We start from the raw sequence: 20,284 nt of genomic DNA on the forward strand, positions 1-20,284 counted from the left end.
AAAGCCAAGAAAATTAAGAATTGGTAGAAAAGTATGATTTACATGTTAAGAACATCTCCACTACCTAAATAAGTTTGCTCTTTAGAAAAAAACAGAATTTGACACCTGGATAACCTATGAATTTTAAGCCTAGCCTGCACATGCTGTGAACTATAAATGCAACCCAAGAAGCTAAGGGATATATGGTCTTTTCTCTCTTCTGGTGCTTAATTAGATATGGCACATTAATGACACTCATCTCTTCTCCCCCCAACAATAATCTGCTCAGTTAGAGCTTTTTTTCCTCATATTTTCCTGAGAAATTGTTCAGGCATGGCATATTTTTTTTTCCTTCTTCATCAAATTCTATGGAGCACATGAGACTTGAGGAGGAAAAGTCTCCAATACTGTAGATTCTTGATTCTCATATCTGTGTATCCTTATGAGACATCTTCTCAGATGCTGACCAGCATTGTCTTTTGTCTCACTTCTCTCCTTCTGGCTGATTGCAAAGTTGGGTAAAATTAGGGCTAGGTTAGCTCTAAAATTCATCATTTAACATGTAACATCTGGTGGCTACAGTTCTGCAGCTGAGCATGTTTATTTAAACTGCTGCTAGTAGCAACTAGTATGAAGAACGACAGATTGCATTTACCTGAGTTCTTATACACTTCCCGTCCTATAATAACTCTGTGCTCTCCATAAGTAGATAGGGTCATGACACAGAGATGGTTGTTTTTATCATTACTCCCTTGCTAGTAAGTAATCTCAGCCAAGTTGAGAATGCCGAGGACTTCTCTTGGTCACTGGAAAGCCTTTGATAAATGAATTAATCTCTCCGTTGCTGGGAAACGTACCTCCTTTACATAGTGATTTTGAGAGCTATGTGTTACTGTCTCAAGTAGGGAGTGTTATGATGTCAACCTGCATTAAGTCTTGCAGCTTGTCAGCTTCATTAAGCCAAACCATTTGCACAGCGCTATAGCGCAATTCCCACACAATGCTTTCCTGAGAATACACAAACGTGGTATAAAATGTGTTAGCAGGAGTTGTTCAAACCATTGCTGAAATAATAGATCCTTCTAAACCACAAATAAAATTCCTTTCTGAGCTTGTTTTAGCAAAACTGTGATGTTCTTGAAGTGTAGTCATGTTGTGAACTACAGCCTTTTAGAATATTTAGGAGGGACAGTAACACCTTCCGCTTCTGCGGAATTATTTTTTTTTTTCCCCTGAATATTTTGCTTTTTAAGTAAGGCATCATAGCTGCAGACATTTTTCATGCTAAAAAGTCAGTTGATTCATTTATGCATGGAAGATGAGATAAACAGAAGATAATCCACAGTAGGCAGTGTGTGTGATGTGCAGAGGTACCAAAAGCTGGCTTACCTTATCTCCACTGCACAAGGCCACCCTAAAACCACCTTTACCACTTGTGAAGTGCCTCTAGATTTTCATAGTATAGAAACATCATAACAATTCCCATCTTAGCCATACGATATGAGAAAAAAAGCAGCTCATGGCTGTGGTGTATCTGGATGATGCCAGTCAAGGGCTGATGCCTAAGGACCCTCTAATTTGCCCTGGGAACTCACTTGCACATAGAGGGCACACAGCAAAATAAATGAAAAGTGCACAGTTTAGTCCTAGTGAGACACTCAAATTACCATATTTTTCAAGTAGTTAAATAACAATAGCTTTTTAAAATCTTGTTAACATATTCTTAGCCATCAGAACATCACCAGGTGTCTAGCACCTGGATGGTCAGCCCGCATACCTCTTTATATTCAACTCCTCCCTATGAATACTGCATTAATAAGCATGAGCATGTGTATACACAGGGCTGGATGTGCCTCCAGCTGTGCACACACAAACTTGTTCATGCAATTTGTGAGCACAAAGCCCTTTAAAATGTCTAGCACTTGCATGCATCTTTCTATAATGTGTTTTATGTCCACAATCTGATATTAATATTTAATCAAATTTTGGCCAGGCTAAGTGCAATTCCAGGTGAATTTAGCAAATATATTGTGTTTTCTGGTTATCACAACAACCTCTGATAGAAAGTAACTACACTGGCCTTTGTAGTCCCAGTAACAAGATGGTTCTCTAGCTTGTGCATGATCTGGTAAGAAAATTTTCGTCTTCTGCCTGCCTGGTATTTTGTGCTTTCTCTGATGTGTACTATGTTCAGCGTGAATGCTTGTGTGTTCAGTATTTGTTAAATGTGAATATTCTAGTGGTCTTAAATTTGTGTTCTCTATGTATTCCACTAAAGGAAGCAGTATAATTCCCTAGTGAAATGTATTTCCTGGAAAAATCTTTGCCTTTGTTAGTGAACTCTAGCTTCATTAACTAATAGAGACATTTCAGTAAAATTAGCTTTTTTATCCCTGCTTTTCATATAAAGGAAAACAATCACTTTTAGTGTATGAACTGTCAGAGTATATCTGCCAGGGAAACTACTAAGACATGAAGTGGAAAAGCAACAGAACTTCTCTCAATGCAAAGTAGTTAAAAACTAAATCAGTAAGTTATCACGGCATTGAAATATGAGCTTCTCAGATTAGAAAAGTGCTACACATCACTGAGGATCTTCTAAAGGATGTATGACAATCCCCCTTGTCTCCTCTTTCAGGTTTTTTTCGAAAACTATAATGAAAATCTTGGATTTTATGCTTTTAAACCACACATAACCTCTAAGGAGAGAAAGGGTGGTCCAAGATTAGAACACAGTTGATCTTTGGGGGTGTTTCAGAGTTTGTTTTTTCTTTACTTTGCCTTATAATTCCTGTGTAGTCTCCTGTTAAGTTATCCAATGCGCTGTCACACAGCTTCTTCCCCTTGGCTCTAAAGTATGATTAAAAGAGCTGACCTGGTGCACCATAGTACTCTGAAGCATCAGATGAAGAACAAGCACTAAACACTACTCATGCAGTTGAAAGAGATGAAAACACAGACACTGATAGAGCTGATTATGTATTCTAAATGTGCAATTTCCTTTCAAATTGTCAGAAGGTCTGTATCTGACCTTACTGCAGGACAGAGCCCAGAATTTGAGGATTATCATTGAAAATCGTTAGTTAACATGGTGATGTAAAATGCTGAGACCTGGAACATCAGCTATTAATTCATATTCAGCTGTTGATCCTGATGATCATCAATCATATCCAACGATGGACTGTAACTATTTTCCCTAAACACTAAAGCTCAAGGAGACAAAAAGTCAATTTTTTTAATTTGAAACAGAATGCATAGCAAATAAACAACTGCTGATCAATATCTGCAGAGTACCTTTCTGATTAAATATCTATGCATGGATCCCCATCCTGTAAATGTAGAAGTGTATTTCTCCCTTGCATTCTCTTTTTTCCTGTGTTTAGAAAACCTGTATCAGGGGTACAGGAGCTGCTCTCCCTGTTGCATCAGAATGTGTTGCTCTGTGCTTGAATTATGTATGTCTTAATGGCTTTTAGAAACAGAAGTACTGAAATTCAGTACATGCCCTTCCCTCACACTGTATCAGTAGAAGCAGCATGGATTTTCCAGTAGGGGCTGTTCTACTTTTACACTGCACCGATGGGAATATGGAAACATCTTCCACACAAATCACATTGGTGAAATGGAGAAAAACAATTAAAAGATAGAAACGTCTGCACTGTTATTAACACAAGCACTAACTTCTCATGCCTCCTTCTCTTGGTATGCCTTGTGTATACCATTTGCCTGATAATGGTAACTCTATTCTTGTGACCACCAATTCCATTTACACCATCCCATAAAAAGCTGTTGTTTAATGGCACAGTTTTGATTTCTAACACTATAATTCTTCACCGTTACAATCAAATCTTTTCCTTTAAATGGTAATTGGATTTTTAGGCCTCTTAAAGCAATCCTGTGTTCTAACAGGTGTTTCCACACTTGGTTTTCCACAGTGCAGTGTATCATTGCACATAATTCCTAATTCATTAATTGTTATGGGAAACCCAAAACCACAGCATAGAAGTATGACATTACTTACCTCTTTGCAGTTGGATCCTGAAGCTAGCATTGTTCTAAAAGAACTTCAGGTGAAACTTAGCAGTGTATTGGATGAACTCAGCGTAACATATGCTACAAGGTAAGAAACCTATTTTACTGCAAAACTTAAGTATTCCTTCAAACACCTACCTTGTTGGTTACATCGGGGTGGTTGGTTGGTTGGATGTCCTGAGGCGCAGCTTGCCTCTGCACTGGTGTGCGTCTGAAGTGGTGTGCATTTGTGTGTGTATGTGTTTAGACTCTGTAGCAGTAGAGTGTAGCAGTAACCTCACTGTAAAGAAAACTGAAAATCTTCTGTGGGCATGAACATGCTACAGAGGTGAGGCTGATGACTTTTGTTCTGCTTTTTGGAAAACAAAAATTGCTGGTTTGTTCTTGACTGATGCTGTGTTAAACCTTTCTCTCTGATCATGTTTATGTTACTTCCTGAGACTGACAGCTTTCTCCAAGTAGCCTGCTTCAACCAGGAATGTCTGCCTATGTTTAGTCTGCTTCACATGGTCACTGTGAATAGTCTTGCATCACTTGCTTGCCTGTGGCTCTGCAAAAATTGTTTGCTGAGCCTTACTTCAAAATCCTTCATTAATCAGAGTGTGCACTGCAATCTTGAATGAGTATGATGCTGTGCCAGCAGTGCCAGTGCTATAAGAAGCTGCAAGTTATTTTTGCTTCAAATTAGAAAGGAATCTAAGAAAGAGGGCTTAGTGCTGTAGTGGTATTCATTAAGCAAAGTCTGTAGTTGCTTATTTAATCCATCGGTGAACATCTGTGAGGACAGTGTTCACTTTTTCTGAGCGTGCTTAGTTTGCCATACTGTCTTGCTTCATTTTTCCTCCTAGACCCTAGTTCTCTGATCGTTGTCAGTGCATAAGTATTATTTCTTTCCAGGGGTTCTTTCTAAATGAGCCAACCAGGTTCCTGCAAAACAAAACCCAGAAATAGGTCAATCTGAGATATGCTCCAGATAGATACCTAGAAAATTCCTCATGGGTCAGTTTATTGCTGGGATTTGTGAGGTTAACAATGTTAGGAAGACAGATAATGTCAAGAAAAGTAAATGCATTATGTTGACTCTTATTGGAGGGAAAGATCCCAAGGATTTGCATGAGCAGCTTCAATAGCAGCTTCATGTTGACTTTATGTAGTGTTCTGAAGTGTGTAAGTAAATACACATCCAAGTGTACTTGGAAAAGTTTACAGGTTTTCCATTGTTTTCACCTGGATATTTGTGTTCTTTTTTTGATTAGCCATGTAGCTGGAACAGCTTACTGCCTAATTATGTTTCTTTTCTCTCATAGTAAATTCTCTTTCACTTTCCTCAAATTAATCTTTGCCACTAACTTTTCATATTAATAGGCCTGCTATGTTTATGGCCTCTGTTTTGCATTTCTGTTCATAAACTAATCTTAAACCAATTTGGTTCATCATAAATCAATTCATAAACCAAACTACCGTGTGTGCAGAGCCTTATTCTGCCTCTGAACTGTTGACTCTGAGTAACTTCTGTTCTGCATTGTTTGAATGTATTGACCAAGACTGTCAGCCATTTATGACACTAGAAGACTGTCAGACACATTGCTCAACCAGATCAGTTAGGAAAAAGAACAGTTTTTAGAAAAAGCTGAACAGATACAACTTGAGGAGCAAGAATTTGTTCACACTCACCTTGAAGTGGAGAAGACTCCTTCCAGGAGGAAGAGTCTAACTACTTCTTGGTGGCTTTATTTACAAAATAATATTTAAAACAGTCCAAATACTTTAGCTTTTTCTATTGGCAAAGTAAGCAAAGCTTTTGACAGCACTCTGTGTGAAATCCAGGAAAAAGTCAAATTGAGCTAAACATGGCAAAAGCAGTAGTTTTCTATTTGTCCTCAAGAAAAGTATCAATGCTTCGTTCATATTAACCACCAAAAGAAAAATATAGTCACCTGTTTCTGTTGTCCTCACACCAAAAACAAAATCTTGAGAAGTCATTGCTAGCTGGTAGTCAATCATACCCTAAACTACAGATTCTGCTACATCCATTGCTTTCAGAAAATAATTACTTGGCACCCCTACGAGTATGTAAAGCATAGTGACAGAATGGAAACAAGGGCGGAAAAAATGAAAACAGTACATGAGTTAGTTATATGAGCTATAATCCTTACGAGGAATTATTTTCAGTCTGTAGCACCTGCAGTATCTTGCATTTGTAAATTTTCCATCATTGCACAAGATTTATATCTTGTTGAAGAACCTGATGCAAAATGATAAATGTTTTCTATCCCAGAATTCAGTCTGTCTTTTTTTTTTTTTTTCCCCCATCCTATAGTTTCCAAATTATTATTGAAGATTGTGTAAGACAAATGAGCAACGAACTGAATCAAATGAGAGGAAACGGGAATGCAGCAGCCAACAAGAACAGTGCGGCCATTGATGCTGAGATTGTGCTTCGGCCTCTCATGGATTTTCTGGACAAAACGTAAGTATGCAGACAGGTTGGTGTGGCAGATTAGGAACTGGTGCTGCAGTCAGGCATACTTGGTTTTACCCTGAAGCATCCTTTCATACCTAGAAACACTCTGTAGTATTTTTAATAATTGTAGCATTCACATGTGTGCAGAATACTATGCTTAACCTGTTTACTTATACTAAGTGATTTCTACACAAGCTGCTACACGTTTGCCTTTCTATTTCTTGTCATGCTTTGAGGCATTACAAAGGAGCTAGTATGCAGTCTTTCTTCCACAAGCTCTGCTATGAAGGAGATGGTACTGAACAGAAGTCAATTCCCTATACTGAAATTGTCTGGTATTTGTTCTAGGCTGGCACCCAGCATCTCCCTGCTTACTAACATGCACTTCTCTGTACCTAAAAGCCTGGTCACCATTAGAAATTTACAGAGCAGATCTGTTTTTTCCAGTTGGTAAAAAGCTGTATTTTGCAGTAGTCCTGCAAACATACTCTGGGCCCTGAAAGTAAGGGTATCTTATCTCCTCATTATCCCGCAGTGACAGGACCAGCTGTTCTGAAAAGCCTGAAAAATATTTAGCTGCTTTATCTATATGTCAGCCTTTTATTTCTCACCTAGATATATATTTATCTGTCTAGTCCTATGTGTTAAGTTACAAGAAGAGTATGTGTTGCTTTCAAGCAGTATGGTTTTAAATTTTAATTAGCGTTCAAATGTTGACTCCTAGTGCAAGTCTTAAAGAAAAGCCAAAAGTTTTTATACACTTACATGTGCTATCCTAAATTCATCGTTAAAAAAACTGGGTAATCTGACTTTTTCCTATCAGGTTCAATTCCAAATTGCCCATTTCTCATAGCGTCAGAGATTTAATTGAATAATGACATAACGGAAACAAAAAAAGGGGTTTTAAATTACTGTGCAAATGGCAAATATTCCTCACCGGAGGAATGTTGAATGGAATTTTAGGAGATGCTAAACCCATGCACAGAAAATACATATGTGAATATTTTTTTTTTTTAAATAAACAAAAATCTGCTAGAGAACATCCCCTTTCTTACAAATATATAACAGGATTATAAACATATCCTATTAATATGGTTTGGGGTTTAGTTATTTCTTAGTAATGCTTTTATTTATCTGCTTACTAAGAGTAGAAAGAGATGCTAGAAATTTGAATTGGCATATTTATGATGCAATATGTATAATGACTTTACAATAATCTTTTTTATTAGATATAATTCTGTAAAATTCCCCGTGTATGCATTTGCATGGTATTATTTTGAAATATTTTCTCCTGTGCCTGAAAACTGCAGCACTTTATTCATGACACTACTCATTCATTAGGATATGTACAAGACGGTTTATGAATGTACTCTTTAGTAAAATTTAAACAAATCTATCTAAGTATATAGATCCTCCAAAAATGTAATTTTACCATTAGTAATAGATAGTATGATTGTGCAGACATGCCATTATATAGAAATAAATGCTTCCAAATTGTATCCCTGAATCTGCATTAGCTATCAACACCTAGTTCTACATCACAGTAGAAATATGACAGCAAGGAAGATGTTTGGGGTTATTTTAAGACATAAAAAAATTATATATTAAAACTTTAATTTTGGGGGCTTGGGAGTGCTGAACAGTATCATCCATCAAACTTTATAACTCATCATTTTGCATTTTTAATATATATATCAGTAATATATACTGCAATAATTTGGATAGTGGAAATGTACATGATTTTATAATCTGCAAGTCTTTTTTTCTTTTAACTAGGAATATTTAATGATAATATTGCAAAATAACAAAGCCAGTGAGAAGCCCTTATTGGTAGATGATTAAAACCATAATGGCCATAAAACTGAGCAGCACCTCTGAAGTCTTAATGCTAGTTTTGGAAACTGGTTTGTCTTTTGTTTTATTCCAGTTTAAGTGTCTCTGCAAAAATCTGTGAGAAGACAGTTCTGAAACGGGTTTTAAAAGAGCTATGGAAGTTAGTCTTGAACAAAATAGAAAAACAAATTGTGCTTCCACCACTGACTGACCAAACCGTAAGTGCCCCAGCAGTAGTTCACACGTTATAAAGGATTGTAATAATGTGCTTTATCAATTGTATGCCATGGGGTCTGATACTATCCTTTTCTGTACCTTGACCAGAGGAATATATGTTGACTGTATGCAGTGTGTTGCTCTATAGTGTTTCAAAGTAGTGTAGCTAGGCTGGTCTTCTGTAGCTGGTGAGGAAGACCTTGCTCCTTCATACACCGCCTGCCCCAACTCGGAGCAGTTTTTATGACTGCAGCATAAAAGTAGTGAATTTGTAAAGCACTTTGTATGTGCTTTCGTATAAGAGCTTTTAAGTTTGATTTGTCTTGACTTCATCATGCGCAGTAACAGCGAGAGTGTTCCTCGCCTTTCCCGGTTGCACCAGAAATTCAATTGCTTCCATTTTTGCAGCTGCCAGAAAGCCAGGAAAATGCCCTATCCCATTTTCTAGTTCTGCTTGCTGTGCCATTCCTTATCTTGAGACAGCACTTAACACCAGGAAGCTCAAGCCAATCCAATTTTAGCTCTAAAGTTTGGGGGTATTTTAATAGCAGGCTTGATAGGGTTCCTTTTCGGGCAGGACTGCATTTACAGCCTGACAATAAGAGGGAATGAAACTGTAAGTTAACACAGAAAGTAGTGCTGCTGCACACAAGACCAGTGTGGGTGATTGCCTGACATGAGCTCTGAGTGGTGACAGAGCTGAGGGCACCCATAAAGCCTGATTCTAAGGATGAAAGAAAAAGTCTGGCTTGGAGTGCCTTTTTTTAATTGCTTTTTGCTTTTTTGAGCTATTGGGGTAACATAAACGTTAATTCCTCTCGTTTTCAATCTTGCCTAGAATAAATTCAGCAACTTTATGACAAGTTAATCATGACGTTGCCGTAGTGTGCCTTCAGGCGACTTTACTATATACATCCTATTATATCAGTTAAACTGCTAAAAATCTATTCATCAGTATCCATATGTTAAAGACATTATCATTAAATCATATTATAATATATTAAAGATACATGAAAGAATATTGCTGGAGAAGCAAGAGGAAATCTAATAGAACATGTATAAATGGTGCTACGGTAGTAGTGACATAACCTGAGATATTAAAAATTCTAGAGTAGAGCTAATCACAAAATCATAGCCAGGACTCCATTCACTGAATTCGTTCTTATTTACTATAATGCTTCTGTTTACAATGCTTAATTAGAAACAGACTCTCTTTCAATGAGTGACTGTGTCAAATTTATGTTTCCAAGATTTTTAATTTAATTCTCAAACATTTTGGTGCAAATTTTATCTGCATTTAAATTGGGTAACTGCATTTCCCATCAGGTATCATGAGCGTTCTGTTAGCTTTATGCAGGATCAGGTTTTACATCGATTCATGGAACATCATGTTTCAGAGTTAAGGGGGGGTCTGTTGATTTTTTGTAATTGGTTGCCAAGAATACAGAATTATCTGTCAAAGAGTTAGTAATCCCGCTTGGAAAATAGCACAATATGTCTCAGTTAAGACAGTAAAACATTTTTTTCAAACCTTTCCCCTCAAGAGTTTGAATGTAGAATTTTATTTTAAAAATACTAACAATATTTTAGTCTTTCAACCATACCCTTTGACCACCAGCTGAACAGATTTCAGTTCATCTGCTTGAATCTGCAGGCACCTCTGTTGTCCTTACTGATGCTCAGAAATCACACCAAGCAATAAGCTGACACTGATGTTATAGCCCATTTCAAAAAAGGTTATTCCAGTCATTAGTTTAGCAAGTTTGTACTTCATTGAGTTATGGGAGTACAACTGGAGTGCAAAACTTTCACATTTCAGGCAGAACGCAAAGGGTGGTGAAGAAGCAGAGGCAAGGAGCCCTCCTTCCCCCTCACCTAGTCTTCTGGATGGATGTTAGATTAGTTAGTAGCTAAAGGTAAGAAGGCTTCTGTTTGTCAGCCAGTTACTGGTTAAAGGCAGAGGCTGCACCTATCGTTCAAGGCTCTTTAAGATAATATCAAATGGCAACAGCTGGGATTTCTAAAGTGCTTTGCCCCATTCTTCATAAACCTGAAATGATCCTGACTTCTCCACACCCACTTAAGAAATATGAGCCTCTGACTAGAAAATTGTCCACAGCATATTTTTTTCATATTTTGTTCACCATTTTTATGGTAGAAGATGATACAATATCTTAAAAATATAATCTGTAATGACTAAGGACCACGAAAAACAGTTGGCAGGTATGGTGAAAGGTGTATAGCTTGTTGCATTTGTTTTGCTACTTCTATTTACCATTGAACAATTAAACAAAATCAAGAAAAAGTAGAATACTGTAAAAGAGACGTTTCCCTTTTGTAGCCTTGAGTATTACCTTCTTTCCGAGGGTAAGAGGCATAGACATTCAGAAGCAGGGTTTATTTTTTACTTTTCATATTTATCTTGCCATTCTCACTACTAATAAATAATGAATATTTAAGCTGCAGTTCCATATTACATCTTTTGCAATTCGATCATACAGAAGCAAAGTTATTTCTGGAAACTGAAACCTTTTGGAACAGAAAGACTAATGAAAAAATATTCTGTATTGTGTTATGTAAGTTATGTAAGTATGTAAAATTCAAATTTTATTTTTTCTGAAATCCAGATATTCAGAACTCTGCCTTGCTGAACTGCCAAGTAACTGCACTAGTAATATTTCTTGGAGTAATTCTGATTAAAAATGTAAGCATGGTATTATAACAGGATTCTGTTTGTCCAAGACAAACCTGTAGGTGTTGGCCTTTGGTATGATGTCAGGATTTGGCTATTGTAAAATATTGGTGTAACTTCTACTTTGCTATCTTTTCTTTAAAACTTTGGCTTTGGCTTACCAGCATGCCATTATGCTGTGTGTTACTCAACTGAGTTTTTACTGTAAACAGGTTCCTCAGGGTTGCTCACTTCACACTATGGTTATTTACATTCTCATAGCACCTGAGAGCTATGATTAGGGACAAAACAATCTCATTGACACACTGTATAAGAATAATCACAGCATCAGCTTAAAAGTATTAAATACAAAATGAGAGAGCAGACAGGAGCACACGAATCCACTGTCAACTGCTACGCAATATGTGTATCAAGTATGGGGTACTGGAGGGAATCATGCCGCAGGCATTGAAATACTTGGTCTTATCAACTGAATGAAAATATCTCTTATGTGTAATTGAAATTTTCATTTTGCTTTGCAAAACAGTGACTTTGGCTAGTGTCCTAGCAGAAAATAAGATCATGTTGACATAAAAAGCAAACATGCTATATAGTGAGTCTGTTTCCTGAATTTTCAATGTGATTACAGGGGCCCCAGATGATATTCAGTGCAGCCAAAGATCTTGGACAACTCTCAAAACTCAAGGTAATGGAGCCAAATGAAGCTGTGAATGACTTCTTCTAATGATAAATAAAAAAAGAAGAAATTTTAGTGACTGTGAGGCCAAGCCTCGTGCTTATTTACTATAGTAAAAATTAATATGGCAGTAAGTATTCACAGGTGAGTAATGATTTTACAGTCTCATCAAAACCAAATTCAGGATAAAAGACTGCATGGTTGTATGGTAAAGTGATCACTAGATGGATCAAGAAGATATCATTCCCATATTGCACAATTAGGCCTTATAAGCATTGAACATCAAAAAAAAAAAAAAATTATGACATCTTTGTGTTGCCTTCTGCAACTGGTTCTGAAAAAAACTCTAGGGTGAGAATACTAGTAATTTTTTTCTGCGTATTATTTATGGTGTGCATTGAAACATAGCATGTACCTCTAGAGTAAACTCATCAGCACTACATTACAGAAGTCTATAATACACTTGTTGGAGAGCTCAGGTGCCTGATACTGATGTCAGTTGTTTGCCAATCAATTTTGCCATTAGGGTTTCAGATTTGGGCAGAAATGTGGTAATTCATGCTTCTATGAATTGCTCCTTTTGCTAGAGGAGTTAAAATGTTGCTTAAATAAATCACAGGATGCTTATTTTAGACAAAGATTTGACAGGAGTACAGTCACTTTTTGACTAACTTATGTTCTAATACACCCTCCCCCTTTTTTTTTTGTAATGTGCAGCATTAACAAATAATCCTTAAACTCTCAGGTTTATTAATAAAATTAATTCAGTATCATTCTAATATAATTATTTAAGCTTAAAATTTATTTTTTTCTCTGCACCCCAGAACAGAGAATTAATACGTCCTAAGGAAAGAAATAATGCTACACAGATGCTTAGTGTTAAAGTTTGGTTCTTTTTCTCTCCAGTCTCTGTTTTCAGAAAACAACATGATTGCTCTAGGTTATAATTTGTTGTAAAAGTAGTCTGAATTTGAATTAATTCCTATTAATCACAGGGACTTGGGGAGCATTTGGAGGTTTTGGGCTTTATTTGTTTTTCCAAGAATAGACAGGCCACAATACTGTCTGTCTTTCAAAATCACGTGCATTGTTGACTTGCTTTGCAGGACCATGTGATTCGAGAGGAAGCCAGAAGCCTAACCCTGAGGCAATGTGCAATAATGGAAGTAGCACTAGCTACTATAAAGGTACAGCTTTATGTAGTTTTCTGTTCTGTGCTGGAATGACCAAGAGTATGGTTGACATAAACAGATTCTAATATAGAATGGTCCCTTAGAATAATAAGGATCCCTTTAATATGTCAAGAACCATTTGATCCTGAGCTACTTGTATTGACTTGAAAGCAAATGTCTAACAGTCTGATTGCAGAGAAGTTAGGAAAACTATTCTACTAGGTGTAGACAGAACATGTTCCCTTAAAGAAATTGGTAGCCAAAGTTCATGATTCTTTTGTTCCTTTAGAGTTAGTATAGCTGAAGCACCTGGGCTAAAACCCTTACTATGTTGCAGCACAGCCTCTTTTTCTCCCACGGAGGAGACAGCCTAAGAAGCATGGTTTTTTCTAGATGCACATTCCCACAAACATGCGACACATTTTCTATAGCACACCAGAAAATGGGGCTTTTAATGCCAGGCATTACTGTGCACTATTTTAAATTCAATGTTGAATTTATCAGCTTTTTAGTTTGGAATTCACCACCGAATTTACTGTCACTCTTAAATAATCTGATTAATTTAAAATTGCTCTTTAATTATTCTACACATTGGTCCCTTTTCAGTGCAAACAAAAAATCATATTAGTCACACACTTATTAAAACCACTTCTGAAAAATTCATTTTATGCATTACCAGCTCCTTATTAATATAGATATTGGTAATGCATAAAACTACTTTCGAAAAATCTTAGCATTGCAATAAATGTTTTACATTAGATTTCTAAAGGACCCATATTAGAGACAATCCATCCAACGTTACCTGGTGCTAATCTCCTTACTAGAAATACAAATAAATTTATTGGTAATTGATAAAGTAACTCTAGGATTTGACCTGTCTGGGAGGATGAAAGGATCAGGCCACAGGCCAGATGAAATGTTCTGAAAACTTTGTTTTCATTTCCACTTATTTTATGGTTATTGCATTATGATCCTAAATGTAGAAGTACAGAGATTAACCAACTCCTTTTTGGTATTGTTTTTTTGTTTTGGGGTGGTTTTTTTATACCAAACTGGAGACTTTGATACAGTCTCCACAGACTGGGTTTCTGAAGTCAAAAGAAGCCATTAAGGGATATTATTTAATGTACTAATCAGTCTTTTTCACATTGGCCTGGATCTTTATTTGGTGTAAATAACTTGAAAGCAATCAATTTATAGAATTACAGCATATTTTCATGTCTGCTGCTGAAGAAACAGCACATCAGGAAGGTAAGGAGGCAGCTACTTAAGTATAAAATTGAAGATCTAAAAAGAGGACACATTCGTGATCAAGTCTTATGCAACAAAATAGTGGCTCAAAAGACAAGAACAAAGTATCAGAGAAGACTTGCCATTTTTTGTATTTGCAGTGGAATTGGAATTTCTTTCAGAAATAAAAATAATATTTGGGGATATTTTGTGGAAACAGAAATGGAATAAAATGCTGAAATAATACGTGCTCCCAAATTAAGCCCTGTGGAGTCCTCAGTTCAGTATGTGAATCTAATTATTTTCCTTTCAAAGCGTTTGTTCTAAATAAATAAAAGTAGGGGAAAATGTAAATTCTAACCTTGCCTGAATTTCCAGTGCTTAAACTCTTAAGAGTCATAGGCAGATATTAAATAGACATTACTAACCAAAAGTCTAGAATTGGAGAATGATAAAAATAGGGAAAATCCTCTTTTAATTCCATATCCTTATCTCTGTGCACTACATTCATAAACAGAGCAAGATAAGGCTGTCTGAAAAACATTGTAAGGCAATCACATGACATTATAACCTGCTTACTGTGCTTAGTACATGATATGGCAAAATCTTTTTTTCCAAAACACTAAGCAAATAGCCTTGATCATGCAGAAATTGGTCTTACACTATTAGAAAGTGAACAAAGACAAACCTTGTGAGTTAACTCAAGAAAAAAGGCTGCTATGTTGTTTTAGGAATGCAGTTCGTAAGTTTAATGATAAAAATCTACAATTTTTTGGTAATGCTACATAAATATGGTTCAAAAACAACAACAACAAAAAATGGTGGCCCAAATAAGAAGAATGGTAAAAATGGTATGTGGTATCTGTTAAAATGTTAAGTAATTGATTATTGTAAAAAGGAAGGGATTGTGTGGAGGAGTACCTCTGTGCTTGCAGTCTTTTTTTGTTTTCCCTTTTATTGATCTATTTTTAGTACCAAAATTAATTCACTAAGCAACTTAGAATTTAAGAGGTGATGGTGTTATTAATGTTTTGAAGAACATAAAGGAATAAACTTTCATCTTAAGTGTATATAGCATATCATCGGTCTTTCTACAATGTAAAAAGAACCTTAGCAATTTATATTATTATTTTTAGCTTAATTTGCTATTTACTGTTAGAAGAAATGTCCTTCTGGCCTCAGTTATGTCAAACTGAGTTATATCATTATCTCAGCCTAGAGATAATTCATTGATCATATTCATAATAATATTAATAATATTGTTTTAGTTTCCATTTTTGTCTTTGCAAGCACTATAAACCCAGAGGCACTCTACAAAGTGAAACTACCACCCAATATGACTTGTGTGGCATTTGTCAAGTTTTGGCTGGGACTGCAGTGGCTACAGCATTGATTTCCACATATTTGACATCATGCACTTGTATCTGTACCTTGCCTATGTCAGTGACTTTCAAGCCTCTTTTTGTCACCTATAAACCTTGAAGCCCCTCAGCCTGGAGCATGAGTTGCAAGTGAACTATTTTAAGGTCTACATCTCCAAAGAACAGGGTATTAGGTGTCCAACTGAATCTGTAATACTCTGTTTATTCATTATTTTTCTGCATTTTATTCCATACAAGAATATGTTCCTATTAGTGGTTTTGCATGCAAAACTTACCATTTATGGGCAAAAGCAAAAAACCATAAAAACTCAGGAATATTAGGGTCGGCTGTCCTTGTTCCTTTACATGCCTGTTATCTTTCATGGAGCTTTTAGTCCTTTGCAGCTCCTGCTGCAGATATTTTATTGCAAGACACAACTAAAAAAAAAAATGTAGTAGTTTTCACAATAGCAGGAAATATTAGCAGATTTTAGCACTTACTTATAAATTGATTAGGATCATGGGTGAAATCATGAATATACTTTCAAACAATTAAGAGAGATTTTTGGAAACATATAGTATGAAATAATTCACTTGGAAAGTTACAGATTTAACATAAGTATGCAATGATGAAAAGATAAAGGTAATTAAGTTGGATCCTCTTAATCTGAAAACTAACTGCCCACACAGGATTAAAACAATGTAAAAATTTTCAGCCTGGTTACTTCAGATACTTTGTTTAGCTCCTACTGTTATTTTTCCCCTTAATGATCAGTAGCCATCAACACAGAAATGTAAATAATGACTTTGTTATGAAAAATACATTTCTGTTCCATCTCCTGCAAAAATCTCAAGAATCAGAAGGTGAAATATGTAGACTAACATGCAATGGACATGTGTGGACTGCAGGTCTGCTTTGTCACAGATATGCTTGAGATCAAGTATTTTGTATATATGACTGAAATGTATATATTACATATATTCCTTTGGCAACACTCCAAAAATGTAGGGAGATTAGATTCTACTTAACAGTTCCCAACACACCCTGTATTGAGTGGACTAGTATTTCATGTCATCAAGTAGTCACAGTGTTTTCCTGAAAAACATTGTTTGCTTTTACTAATTAGCCACTGGGAGCTTTGTACATTGATCTTGAGACCTAGAACTGAAATATAGATTGCAAAATGCTTAAACAAAGCATTGGTTTAAAATTTGTTTAGCCTATATATATATATATATATATATATATATATATATCTTGTGCTGTTAAACATGCCTTGATTTTAGAGAAATTTTTGTTAGGTAGAATTAAAACAGATTCCACTCTCCACAACCTAAAAGAACCCTGCAAATACACATATATCCAGTTTTGATATATAAATACTTGAGATCATGAAGACCAAAATGAAAATTTTGCATATTTTTTTCTCCCAAAAGGCTTAAATTTTTACCTTTGGAAAGAAGCTGTGTAGTAGACGGTGACAGTTATGTCACCTGCTATAATCATAAATCTAGCTACACATGCCAGGTGATATTTTTTTAAAGTTTGTGCAAGAATTTTACTTAAAATTGTATGTTTGTAACTGAGGCCTTTCAGATAATGTGCCTCTCTGAATGACAATATTTTTTTTCATCTTAGCAATACTTCCATGCTGGAGGAAGCGGGCTGAAAAAGAATTTCCTGGAAAAGAGCCCAGACCTACAGTCCCTGAGATATGCTCTTAGCCTTTACACACAAACTACAGACGCTTTGATAAAGAAGTTTATACACACTCAGACATCTCAAAGTAAGTGATCTGTAAAAGAGATATAATTATGTCAAATTATATTTTAAATGATTGGTTGCCAGTCATGTTCTCCCAACACTGTGGTATTTTAGAGTTTATTGTCACAAACTTGCCCATGTGATGTTATCCCATATCAACTGCTGTTGTCAATCAAGGGAGCTTACCTGAGGGAAGTGCATTTATCAGCTTGTCACTTTACAGGAAGAATAGGTCCCATAGCTCTATCTGAACGCTGAGTATCAGGGTTATTTATGGGAGCACTCCAACACAGACAGGATTGTAGAAGCCATACCAGAGGATCTATTATAACTGCAGAAACAGTAAATTTGTTAAGTACATTGGCAGCTCTAGATACTTTCAGAGATGGAGAATATTAATTACTAATCACAAATAACTGTAAAAAGCATGACCTATATACATTAAGGTTTTCTTCTGTGATTAAGAACAATAAATTGTGAGCAACATGTCCTTGATGTAGCACATTGATTCCCCATTACAGAACCCACACTTTTAGCAAGTCATCGATGGATTCAAAAGGAATAGAAGGTTTCTGTAGGCTAAAATACAGCATTACTTTCCCTGTATTCAGACTCAAAACCATCATGCTGAAAATGTCACATCAGTTTTTATGCCCACTTACCAAAATTCAAGATTTTGATACTTACCCAAAAGCAAACCAAGACAGAGAACATGCAAGGATATGATATTAGGTGTTTTTTGAATCTGGATGTCAGCAACACCGAAGCCACTTTTTGCAGCTCTAATTTTGGTGTATCTCAGCAAAAAAACTGAAATGCAGAGTCCCCTTCTATACCATTCATTAATAGTGTATTTCAGAAGAGGACTTTCCATGGTTTCAGTAAGAGGGCAAGAGTTCATGGTTATACTTTCAGGCAAAGATTCCGTCTGTTTCCAAAAAGAAGCTACTCCTTACCTTTTTTTTTAATCAGTCTAGGACAGTGTTTTTATACCTCTACGGTACATATAGAAATGCTTTTATATGTCTAATGTGCATTATATTCTAAGCTAAATATTTTTCCTCATTCTAGGAGCTGCAGATTTTTGCATAATAGTAACTTTACTAGTTTTCTTTTGCATGTAATGAGCATTTGTAAAAATGGCCTGTCTGCCACTTCATATCTTTGGGAAGGAATATGATTTGCTGATCTATAAAGAATTACCCTGCTCCCACTCATGAGAATCAGAGAAGATTTAATTAGGTAGCTAAGCTGTAAATCAATTGCTTTTACCTCTGAAGTACAATATGTTACTTGCAGTATAAAAAGCATGAAACATGAGTTTTGCAGCTTGCCCCAAGATTAATTTCAAGGAATGATTTCCTAGGCAGTTTTCATATAAGACTGGGGATCTCTGTTAATAATTCATGTATTACAAGTGAGAAAATTGCTATAAAACTCTAATATATAAGGAATAGATTCTTTTTCCCCCTCTCAAAGAAGATTAACATTATGAATTTAGGCAGAAAATTATCAATAACTAGCATTTTTGGCTTTTTCTTATGCATACTTTCATTGTAACTTCAGGAGAAAAAATTATCCAGGTTGTAGCCATAAGCAGAAATCTTTTGTAAATCTCGAACCACAAACTTGAATTTTCTGTATTTCATCATGACTTCAGCCTGAGGTCTGTGTTCATTTCTGTGCACACATTAGCATGCCTATATTTGCACACCAGGGTTATCAGAAGTGTAGCCACTGGGAATGAAAGCTAAGGAAAAGTGACTCATAGCTTTTCATCATACTTTAATGTCTCCTTTAAAAGAACTAAAAAACTTACCTATTACAACCTCCAGTCTCACAATTGTAGCTGTATAATTAGCATCTACTTAAAATGACCCTGTTTTCAAATTGGAAACTTTCTCTGAAGTGTAATTAGACTTATACCTGCCCTCATATTTGTGCAGGTAACCCATCCATAATCAATAGACAGTTGGATGTAATTAAACTCAAAGCAATGGAAAAAAAGACTTTTAAATCTCAACCATACAGTAAAGTTAGCACTGCCAAGAACCATTTTGTGGAGCAGGTCACTTTTAGAGTCTCTAAAATGGACATTGATTCTGAAAAACCTGAGGGCAGTTTAGTGAAGTGCATTTCAAAGCCTGAGTAACTGGTACCTTACACACTGTATGGTCACTGAGATTTCTGCAAAGAGCATATAAAGCAGCCAAGTGAGAATCTCATAGCAACAGTACACCATTACCAAACAGATCCCCTGAGGTTCAGGTCTGATTAATTCTGTGTCCTTTGGACTTGTGTCAGCTGTAAATTGTCAGGTTTAGATTGCACACCACTAATACTATACATTAACTTGTACTGTAAAAGTGATCTTTTTTGTCCTCTAAATTCAGCTGAAGGATAAGATTTTTGCATAAATCCAGACTATAACACGGATTGTTTTCAACATCTTTTGCGACTAAACAATTGTTTGTGCACACTACACTTGTGCCATCCATGAATCAGTTGTGAAATAGTAACGCGCTGCCAGGCCTGACCTATAAAACCCTGCTCAGTTGCAGGGACTTGGTGGTTCAGTGCTGCATGGCTAGAAGGAAGCACAGAATATCATCAAGGAAAACTCAAAGGTTTCTGCAAAAGACCATATATTTGTACATCAATGTACATATATATTTATGTATATGTATATTTATGCAAGTTGTCAACCTACAACTCTAGACAAGGTGGTGACATTTCAGTTCAGGCAGGACAAGCCAATTTTAACTAAATTGTGCTAAATTCAACCACATTTTTGCAATCAAGACAAAACAATAACAGCCAAAGAATAAACTCTTTACTGTATTTCTACTTTTCAGAAGAAAAGG

At 35.9% G+C, this 20,284-nt stretch overlaps 1 protein-coding gene across 5 annotated transcripts in view; it reads left to right on the forward strand.

Annotated features, from left to right (window-relative positions):
• The window catches only part of UNC13C (unc-13 homolog C), a 233,908-nt gene that overhangs the window by 199,947 nt on the left and 13,677 nt on the right, over positions 1-20,284 (forward strand). For all 5 annotated transcript variants that reach the window (XM_040601370.1, XM_040601366.1, XM_040601367.1 and 2 more), the window contains 6 exons: positions 4,011-4,099; positions 6,332-6,481; positions 8,403-8,526; positions 11,845-11,901; positions 12,999-13,079; positions 17,295-17,442. In XM_040601370.1, the coding sequence (XP_040457304.1) occupies positions 4,011-4,099; positions 6,332-6,481; positions 8,403-8,526; positions 11,845-11,901; positions 12,999-13,079; positions 17,295-17,442 (649 nt within the window). The remainder of the gene's footprint in view (positions 1-4,010; positions 4,100-6,331; positions 6,482-8,402; positions 8,527-11,844; positions 11,902-12,998; positions 13,080-17,294; positions 17,443-20,284) is intronic.

This window comes from Falco naumanni, chromosome 7, assembly GCF_017639655.2.
Source record: "Falco naumanni isolate bFalNau1 chromosome 7, bFalNau1.pat, whole genome shotgun sequence".
NCBI classification, from domain to species: Eukaryota; Metazoa; Chordata; class Aves; order Falconiformes; family Falconidae; genus Falco; species Falco naumanni.